This window comes from Rattus rattus, chromosome 10 (genome assembly GCF_011064425.1).
Source record: "Rattus rattus isolate New Zealand chromosome 10, Rrattus_CSIRO_v1, whole genome shotgun sequence".
Lineage (NCBI taxonomy): Eukaryota > Metazoa > Chordata > Mammalia > Rodentia > Muridae > Rattus > Rattus rattus.
In genome coordinates this window covers 4,892,011-4,902,332 of record NC_046163.1, presented here as the reverse complement: position 1 = coordinate 4,902,332, position 10,322 = coordinate 4,892,011, and the positions used below count along the sequence as shown (strand labels likewise).

Below are 10,322 nucleotides of genomic sequence, written 5' to 3'. Positions count from 1 at the left end.
TCCCAGTGCTCCGTCTGTCTAGCCTCACACCAGCGTCACTCTGTCTCGGTTGTCAGCATTTCGCATACATTTGAGGTCACACAGTGTTAATCCTATCATTTAATTCTTTTTCAAACTCCAGTGTTTTATACGATTAGATCTGTTCTGTTTTATCTCATGGTAAGTTTTTGCTGTATTCTTTTCTATCTAGAGGAGGCTTCTAGGATTTTTAACTCCAATTGCACTGAACTGTACAGGTCAACTTGGGGAAATTTTGACACCTTGATGACAGAGTCCTTTGTTCATGAGTATGGTGTAGTTCCCCATCACTCGACACTTAATATTTTTGTCCCACTAATGTTTACAGATTTCAGTACAACTTTCTGTGCCCAAAAGAGGCAGTGGAAGCGTTTGCTGGAAAAGTTTGAGGAGTGGAGTTCAGATCCCCAGAACCCACACAATGCTCGATGGGTGTGGTTTCCCACCTGTAACCAGCCTGGGAATGTGGACGCAGGGGATCCCCAGAGCGAGCTGGCTAATGAGACAAGCCACCACCCCAGTAACTTCTAGGACTGACTGAGAGACGCGGCCTCAAAGACTGAGGCGAAAGAGTCAGTGAGAAAGATCCCAACATCAGCCATACACACGCCCCCACATACGTGAGCCTCACACATGTAAACATGCACGCTCACGTGCACACACACCACATGTAGATGGATCCTTCAAAGGGGTTTTTAAAGATCTATTTGCTTTTGTTTTATGCGCACGTGTGTTTGCCTGTGTGAGTTTATGCCTCCTACATGTGTGCAGGAGGACTTTGAAGGCCAGAATAAAGCATCGGTTCCCCTGGAGCTGGGATTACAGGTTTCCGTGAGCCGCCATGCAGCTGCTGGGAACTGATCTTAGGTCCTCCACAACAGTAAGTGCTCGAGGTCATGGAGCCTTCTCTCAGTCTTATTATTTCAATTGTAATGTGTGTATGTGTGATTGTGTGTGTGTGTGTGATTTGTGTGTGTGTGATTGTGTGTGTGTGATTGTGTGTATGTATGTAGGATTGTGTGTGAGATTGTGTGTGTGATTGTGTGTGTGATAGTGTGTGTATGTGTGATTGTGTGTGATTGTGTATATGTATGTATGATTGTGTGTGTGAGATTGTGTGTGTTAGTGTGTGTGTGTGTGTGTGTGTGTGTGTGTGTGTTTTTTTCTTTGGATCTTTTTCTTCTTTTTGTTTTGCTCTATCCCAGTTTGTCTGGCTTTGTTTTATTTTCTTATTCTCTAGATCCTGTTTGTTTTCTAACAAGAGACAAAAGGTGTATGTGTGTGTGAGTGTGTGTGTGTGTGTGTGTGTGTGTGTGTGTGTGTAAATTTGTACACGTGAGTGCAGTGCCCAAAGAGATCAGAAGAGGTCAGATGCCCCAGTGCTAGAGTTACAGGCAGTTATAAGCCACCCACACAACTCAGATTCTGGGAATCAAATCTAGTCCTCTGCAAGAACAGAATATACTCTTAACCACTGAGCCATTGCTCTAGGCCTACCTTCTTTCAATTATTTCAAGTTTTAGTGTTATGGCAATTAGTAATTTTTTAAAAGAATTATTTACTTTATGCATATGAGTGCACCGTAGCTGTCTTCAGACACACCAGAAGAGGGCATCAGATCCCATTACAGATGGTTGTGAGGCACCATGTGGTTTCTGGGAATTGAGCTCAGGACCTCTGGAAGAGCAGTCAGTGCTCTTAACCGCTGAGCCATCTCTAGCCACCTAGTAATTTTTTCTGAAGTTCGAGTTCCATTAGTGTGTTGCTGAAATGTGAAAATATAGTTGGGTTTTGTGCATGGATTTCATATTCCGCCATCTTACTGAGACTTTCTATGCTAGCTGCTTTTGATGGCTTCTATTGGCTATTTCAACCTAGATAAGAAGGTCCTCTACAAATGCAGAGACTCTTCTCTTCTAACCTAGATGACTTTAACTTATTCTTGAGTAGAATTGAAGTTAAGTTTACTGGAAGCACAAGGACCTTAAGTTTAGGGCCAACGCTGCCAAGACTTACTGTGCAACCTTTGACAACTTACTTTCCCTCTCTGAAACCCAACTGCTATCTGAACTGATCTGCGTGTTCTCTGTGATCAGTTCTAACGTTGAGTAAGACAAAGAACACACTCTGAGTGGTGTCCGGGGCTCTCGTGACTCATGGCCTCAGGCCTCTGGGCTCTGCTTCTTCCTCTTCTCGTTAAGTGTTGACTCATGGCTATCAGGAGAGTTGAGGTGTCACCTCTGCTCTCCTGGCCTTCCAGTGAAACAGGGAGCGGTTGTAATCACTGTGCTTCTGCTTTTTGCTGCCACGTGCCGCCTGCCTGCTGTGTATCACCCGGCCTGCCCTGTGTCACCTGGCCTGCCATGTGTCACCTGACCTACCGTGTGCCAGGAGCAAGCCCTTGGCTGCAGAGCAAAGTGGGTTTTGCAGCAAAGGTCAAGCTACTCAACAAACAAACAAAAAATCATTGAATATTTTATATATCTTAATATTCTACTCAAACACTGGCCCCTCTCTTACTTTTGGATTCAGTGGTTGTTGACAGTATAGTATTGAAATATGCTAAGATGGGAGGAAGGGAAAGATTCAACACCTGAGATAAAAGCAGTCTGATCCTCAAGGTTCCTGCAAGGGTCTAGCAAGGAAACCAAAGTCTTGTCTGTCTTCATGGAGGATGGATACACGCGAGTTAAAACAAATGATGCTAGAAGGCCTGACTCTTTAAAAATAGAGGATTTGGGCTGCCCCAAAGTCATGGTGGAAATGAGAGGACAGAACAGGTCCTTCCTGTTGTTAGAATCACAAATCCCTTACCCTCACTCCTAGGTTTCGGACACCATGCCTTCTGAAAGTGAGCCTCTCACTGAAGGGAAAACTAGTCCATGCTTCCAGACATCTCTCTCTCTCTCTCACTCACTTCAGATGTTGAACCAGGCAAATAGATTCCTTTAGGCTATAGAAGGCAGTGAGGGCAGCAGACCCTTCTAAGGCCCCAAGACATGGTAGAATCCAGTGTCTGGAAATAAATCCAGAATCACCCATACTACCATTTTCACTTTAACAAAGCAATGTAGAAACAGTTCAAACAAAAGTAAACCTACCAGGTGAAGACAGGGAGAGATTATGTTTCCAGAACTTGCCCCCATCGGCTGTGTTTTAGTAGAGACTCCAGAGTGGGCAGAGGTTCAGCAAGATTTGTTGTAGAAAGAAAAATGGATGCCACCAGGCGTGCTCTGGTTGAGGATGTTGACCTGAGGGAGCTGCAGGAGATTTAACTCTAAGCAGGGCATCCTGTGTGATTGATTAGGAATTATATATTGGGGTTTGTCAGTTACTAATAAGTCGCTCATTTGGAACCAAATGCTTACAAGGGTTATTGTTCTGTGAGCTTACTGAGAGGGGAGATGATCTATCTAATTGGCTGTAAGTCTACTTAAAGTTAACAGTAGGCCAGCTTCCCAGGCTGGAGATTGTAGATACCGAGTTGGTTTCCTGGGGTGACTGCTGAAGATTGTGGGTAGTTTTGTTTTTAGGTATGATCTGGCCTCTGTTTGAATATCCATTTCTCATCAGAGATTAAAGCAGAGAAAAAAAAATGTGTTTCATCTACAGTATAACAGCTCATGGTAACCACAGTTGATAGGTCATTCTAAGTTGAGCATATTTCTCTTGCGATCTACAGAAAAACCCATGTCAGCTCTGTTTGAGGCTTAGAAATATGAGAGATTGACATTCAACAGAGATGTTGTAAAGATAGGTTTCACTGGGAAACCAAAACTTAGTTCCCCACCTTGGTGGGAAAGCTTGGCACTTTCTGGGCACTGAAAGGCACCGTTTGGTCAAATGCTATCTAAGACCTGGGCTTCCATCTGTCCATCCACCAAAGCGAGTTGGTGCTCTATTATCTCCTACAGCCATATTTTTACTTCATCACCATGTGGCTGTAGAAACCAGGCTGCCTATATCAAGCTTTGGTTCTGCTGCTTCGTATGGGCATGTCTGGACACATCTTCACCTGTATATGGTGATAAAGAGGCCTTCCTCACAGGCCTCCTCTAAGACGTAAGTAACATAACATATATTAAGCTCCCAACACAGAGCCTCCCAAGTGATAGGTACTTAGCCACAACAATCATTTTCCTTACAGAAGCCACTCCCCACTATTTGGGGGGAATACACTTTAAGCTCCCCCTTGGGAAATTGAAGCTACAATCATTATGACCCTTTATACAGTTCTTCAGTTTTTATGGGACAGTGTTTTCCAAACTACTTTCCCTCCCCAAGGATGTTCAACTCCGTGGATGTTCAACTCTCTTATATAAAATGGCATAGTACTTCCACACAACCTACACATTTATTTATATAGTCATATATTTAATATAATATAAAAGTCATGTGCATGACTGGGAGACTAATTAAAGGAATGAAGATGAAAACTGTCTATGTGGGTTCAATATAAGATGTGATTTATTTTCAAAAATGTTTTTATCCATAACCGGTTGAATCTGCATGTGCAGAACCCTCAGGTACAGGAGACATTTTCTTCTATACATGCATACATTCATACATGCATACATACATACCTATGATGAAGCTTAATGTATACACTGGGCACCGTAAGAGAGGAGCAACAATAACAATACTATAATAAAAGTCATTTACAAGTTACAGATCACTTGCTTTTTAGAATTTCCAATTTAATGTTTTCTGACCATACTTGTTCTCAACCAAAACAGCAGAAAGCAGAACAGGAGTGGGGGAGGGGGGTTTCCTGGTTACTCCATTCCAGAGCTGTAGGGAGCCACTATGGAGTCTCCATCGCTTTATGTCTCCCACCGCCCTCGGGGCCTCCCTCTAGCCCTGGTTTGAGTATCTATTGCTTAAGTTCTCGTTTGTACCAGGTAACACACTCACAACCATACAAAGAACCTGGTGAAAAAGAGGGGAGGTAATGAGAGTTCAGTCATGATTCAAACTCAACCAAGAGAGGGCAATGGGGAAAGAAACGGGAAGGAGAGAGAGTGGATATTTAAAAAATTGTTTTCTATGTTTATTTTCTTCTTCAACTTTTCTCGTCTTTCCAATTTTTCTCTCTTGGGTAGTTGCCGTTTATACATGAGCTGAGGAAATAAATTTTAATTCTTAAAGGTCTATCAATCAAAGCAAAACAATTGAGGCAATAGAAAGAGGCGATGGTAGAATCCAAGGAGCCAAGCTGGCTTGGAAAATTGAACCTTACAAAGCTGGGGGCAGAGCTCTGAGCGAGGGGAAAGGAAGACGGGACCAGGCCAGGTACAGACTGCTCCATCTGAAGAACCTGGAAAGAAAGCATTTTGATTAAACAAAAGACAAAAAGACTTGATCCAGCAGCAAAGTAGACCACATGACTGGAGAAAATCCAAATGCGTAGACCTCAGGAGACAGCTCATCCCCTGTCCCGGGAAGACTATGGAGCAATACAGCACCCCGGGTTCTGAACCCTATCATGTGTGCCCACTGAGACTGGTGCCATGCTCAGGGTGCCTGGTAAGGAACCGGGTGTGAGAAGACACTTGAGCGCAGAGCCTATGAGTTGAGAGTAGGAAGGCTGAGGCCTCTCCCTCTGTCACTTGTTAAGGGCTCACAGGACTGGGGATGGCAGCGAATTAAGACATGGGGCTAGGTGGGAATGGATCATACGGAAAGAAGCTCAATTCTCACTCATTTTCCTTCCCAGGAAGCCTGAGGATCCTACCTGGCCCTGAGATTCAAACTTAACCTCAACAATGTTCCTCTAGGGGAGTAATTTCAAACTTCAGGCTGATGTTACACAAAGAAAACTTTATTCGTAGAAATACATATGGGTCAAAGAGCCCATAGCTGAACTCATACACATATGAGTCTGGAAAGTTGGTTTGGAATGTTCAATAATTATAAGACACCTATAGTTTTCTATCTGGTGCCTCCTTCCAAAAATAATTTTATATCTGATGCTTTCTTCCAAAGTTCACATCAAGGAGCCACTGGTTCACTGTCTCGTTGGGCTCTCAGCAGTAAGTATGTCCTCAGTTAAACACCAGCTTCCTGTAGCCACTCTTCCGGAGTTTAACAGGCTTGTTTATTATATGAAAATATATCGCCTGCTCTTGACAGGTTATAAATAGAATCTACTAAGTCTTGTGTGCAAGTACAAAAATAAATAGAAGTTCAATAGAAAATAAATACACATATTAATGAATAAATATAGACAGCATTAGAAAAGACATTACAGAGAATTTTACAAAATTACAGTGTAAGGGAATAGAGAGACACACGAAGGCCTCCATATAAGGGAACCAATAATATATAAAAAATACACACTGTGGCCAGCACTAAATTATATCACACAGGGGTGGTGGTTTGAGGCCATGTCTTCGTGGTACTGAGGACTGGGACTCTTGGGTAGAAATGTTCTCAGCAGCACCTGGGGCCTTGTCTTCGTGGTGCTGGGATCTGGGACTCTTGGACAGGAGCGTTCTCAGCAGCCTCTCCACTCTCATCTATAACATCTCCTCCATCCATCTCAGAAGAATGCCTAGTTCCCCCAAAGCCTTCACCACGGCTGCCTGGAGCTCAAGCTGAAGAAAGAGCAGAGGCATCTTGTCAGAGAGGCAAAAGAGACGTTTGCCCAGGAATAGTCCTCCCTCCTGTTGGTAGGTCAACTGGGGGAGTGAGAAGAGAATTCTTTTCAAGATAAAGAGACTAAAAGAGGCAACAGAACCTCACATATTCACCCAAGGAAGAAAGCTACTGAGTTCACCAACCTGGTCATACATAGGGAACTGAGGCCCAGAGAGAACTTGCCTACACAGATCAAAATAAGAAGGCTGTTTTTCTCAAGAATTGTGTGTGTGTGTGTGTGTGTGTGTGTGTGTGTGTGTGTGTGTGTCCGTGTTGCCTATGTGTGTTCCCTACTGTGCATACTTTGATCTAATAGATATTGACTAAGGCAAGCACTGGGCCAGTTCAGAAGTGAGTAGCACAATCCTTGCTCATAAGGAATTCTCAGTTGAGGAGTGGAGACAGGCAGGAACAGTGACTGAAATGATGTGTGATGACCAAGTGACTGGAGTTCCCACAGTATGGCAAGAGGTAGCCAACTCTGGGAGAAGCATCTACTAGTTTCCTGCAGGCAATGGCTTAGGCTGAATCAGGGAAGGGGGAGGGGGAGGAAGTCAGTGAACACTTTCTTGGGAGATAGGCAAGAGTGTCATTGTGAGAAACAACATAGATGGATTCATATGATGTTGCAAGTGAGTGCTTTTGAACGTGTGTGTGTGTGTGTGTGTGTGTGTGTGTGTGTGTATTGGAAAACAACCGTTTCTCATTTGTGCCCCTTGGAAGATCCAGGTATCTCTGGAGTGTTTGGAGGAGACATAGACATTCTTTCTTCACTGGCGGGGAATCATGTAGAGAATGCATCGTCCTAGGACCTGGGATTGCCCCTAGGGCCATAGTGAACTAATAACCTGGTGTTTACCAACATGAATATCCCTCCCCCCCCCGTATCTTTAATCTCAGTTCCAAAAACACACCTCCCACAATCCATACAAACACTGTATATATATACCTCTGTGAAATGACTGAGAATTTGGTTGTATTTCTCCATTGCTTCTTCGCCACAATGACATGACATGTGAGAATGCTGGGGAAAAAAAAGCCCAGAGAATGGTATGTTTTATTTTTGCCTTTCAGTGTATATTGTGTTTTGCCTGTATGAATGTCTGTGCACCCATTCATGCAGTACCAAGAGGAGGCCTGGAGCGAGTGCTGGGTCCCTGGGACTGGAACTAAGAAAGAGCTGTAAGACACTTAGTGGGTGCTGGGGATCAAACCTGGGTCCTCTGCAAGGGCAGTAGCCAGTTCTCTTAAATGTAAAGCCATCTCTCTCCACTTCTAATTTTATTTTAAATTTTGGTCTTTCTGTTCTTGCTATTAGGATAAGCAGAGAATTCTGTTTCTATAACCCTATGAGTAGTCATTTCTGTAGGAAAGTCCTTTCCTGCTTCATCATTTGGGATCATTTAACTAGCCATCAGACTAATATAAGCCAGCTTTTCGGTTTTAAATACAGAGCTCACAGGGGGTTTTGAGAAAGCAATGGGGCTGGCAGAGTCTCCAGTTCCTGTTCCCCACTGGCTTCCTACTCTAGCTCCTGTCTAGGAGACTCCAGAGCAAATCCAGACCCTTATGGAAAGAATGCAATTCTTTTTATTTGGAGCTGGGTATCGAACCCAGGGCCTTGGGCTTGCTAGGCAAGCGCTCTACCACTGAGCTAAATCCCCAATCCCAGGAATGCAATTCTACAGCTCTGTTCCTAACCTAAGATCAATCCCAATAACCCACTGACCTACCACAAAATGCCCTAGTAAGGATGTAAAATGCATTACCTATAGAAAAAAAGTCTAGTTTCACAGATACTAGCTAATAATCATAAATACCAAACAGCCAGCATTTTATATTTCTTCAAACTCTTTAAACATATATTCAAAAGAGTTTTTAGCATATATTCCTAAAGAGTTACATGGTTCAACACTTTTCTTTTGGTTGGTTTGTTAGTTGATTGGTGGGCTTCTTGTTTTGTTTAGTAATTTCTCAATTTCTCTACCCCTTTAATAGGACAGGAAAATGGACCTGGTTGCTAAGTCCCTCAAACTATGTAACCAATACCATTACTCACACAGACTGAGAGGTCCTTCTTGATGATAAGAAAGGAATTGGCGAGGCTGCTGATCTTTCGCAGGGTATGATGGTCAGGGGTCTGGTAGACTTTGAACACCCTGTCCAGATAGAACCTCACTAGATGGCGGAGAAAGCAGCACCTATCCGAAAGCTGCGAAGAAGACAAGGGTGTCAGAGGGAAGAGCAGGAGACAAGACCAGGCCGATGAAGAAGCTCTGCACTCGCCCTCCCTCAGCTCCCCCCAGATCAAATGCAGACCTTTGTGTCTTTCAGGGACTCAGTCGTCCTTAAAATCCTGACGTCGATATTTTCATCTTCAGCTTGCTAAACAGGAGAAAGGACAAGAAGAGACAGGTCATTTACTGCTGCCAAGGTCTTAGCTATCAAAATTCTTGGCCTCTTTCCTGCTAGGGTCTGGTGAGAGGCATTTTTTGAACTACCAAGGTCAGGCATCTCTTAGAAATACACTGTCCAGGATTGGAGTCTCTCTCCATCCTCCCAGTCTTCGTTAGCCCACTACCAGGGATACGCCGAGAAGACAGACAAAGGGGAAAGAGGACAGACAGACAGACAGAGAGAGACAGAGAGAGAGAGAGAGAGAGAGAGAGAGAGAGAGAGAGAGAGAGAAGATAGATCCTTTACATACCACACTATCCCGAATCTCAGAAAATTCCTGTTGTATTGCCTGTAGGTTTGCAGTGATCACACAGCTTCCCAAATGAAGGGTCTTGAGCCCAGTTAAAGGAGTCCAGAGAAGAAAACCCACAACGGAGAACAGTCCAAAGGCAAGACGAAAGCCTCTCATCTTACACCTAGATCCTGGAGACCAGAAGTGGAAGTTCAAAGAGATCGGTCAGAGTTATTGATTTCTCCGGTCTAGCCACCAGGTATATGCCAGCACCAGCTGTCCACTGGGTGGGAGCTTCTGCGACGGCAAGCAGTGCTATGTGTTCACGCAACTTCCTAAGAAAAGCTGCTTCAGCCAGAAGCCTCCCAGTCCCTTCAGGATCTAGGTACTGGGTAGAACCACGGGGTCATGACTCCTTTATTGGGTCACCTTCCCAGCGCCAAGGTCATTGCCAGCAGAGAAGGCCTGGAGCAGCAGACACATGCAGTGAACCAACAGAGAATGACATATCAGAAGAAATGTCAAAACTTGTTGGAGGGAATTGACGTAGACAGCCCTCCCCCCTTCCAGAAAGCCGCTGCAACTCCTTCTGCGGTCCCCTTAGACCTACAGGGGAAAACAGTGTCACAAAAGCTGTGACCGTGCCACCAAAAACACCTGCGGGAAAATTGTCTAGATTTTACAGACACCCACAGGGCAAAAGAGCCTAGCTCTATTTGGCATTGGTCTGAGATCAGAGTGGTTAATGGAACATAATGGGTTCATTAAAGCCCTGATGCCAAAAGCAAAATCAATGATTTCATAACAATCCTACTGCTGGTGAAAGGCAAGAACTGATGGGGCTCCTCTTCACAAGGCTCCTTCCAGAGGCTCCTGGGGCTCCTCAGAGCCCTCTGCAGGGGAACCTCAGTAAGACAGGACTACAGTAGATCCAACAATAACAACCTTTCTCCCTGGCCTTGTATCTTAGGCCTGA

The 10,322-nt window shown here is 44.3% G+C and overlaps 1 protein-coding gene across 2 annotated transcripts; it reads right to left on the bottom strand.

Annotated features, from left to right (window-relative positions):
• Positions 1-6,097: 6,097 nt before the first annotated feature.
• Positions 6,098-9,736, bottom strand: Il20 (interleukin 20). 2 transcript variants are annotated; one of them, XM_032915715.1, is made up of 5 exons: positions 9,365-9,736; positions 8,977-9,042; positions 8,717-8,869; positions 7,607-7,681; positions 6,098-6,614 (listed from the first exon to the last, which is right to left on the bottom strand). In XM_032915715.1, exons 1-5 carry the CDS (start codon positions 9,521-9,523, stop codon positions 6,537-6,539), a joined length of 531 nt encoding a protein of 176 aa, XP_032771606.1. In that variant the 5' UTR covers positions 9,524-9,736; the 3' UTR covers positions 6,098-6,536. The 2 variants fall into 2 exon arrangements, with proteins under 2 accessions (XP_032771606.1, XP_032771607.1); XM_032915716.1 differs by lacking the exon at positions 8,977-9,042 and having other exon boundaries at positions 6,537-6,614; positions 9,365-9,523.
• Between the last annotated feature and the right edge of the window lie 586 nt (positions 9,737-10,322).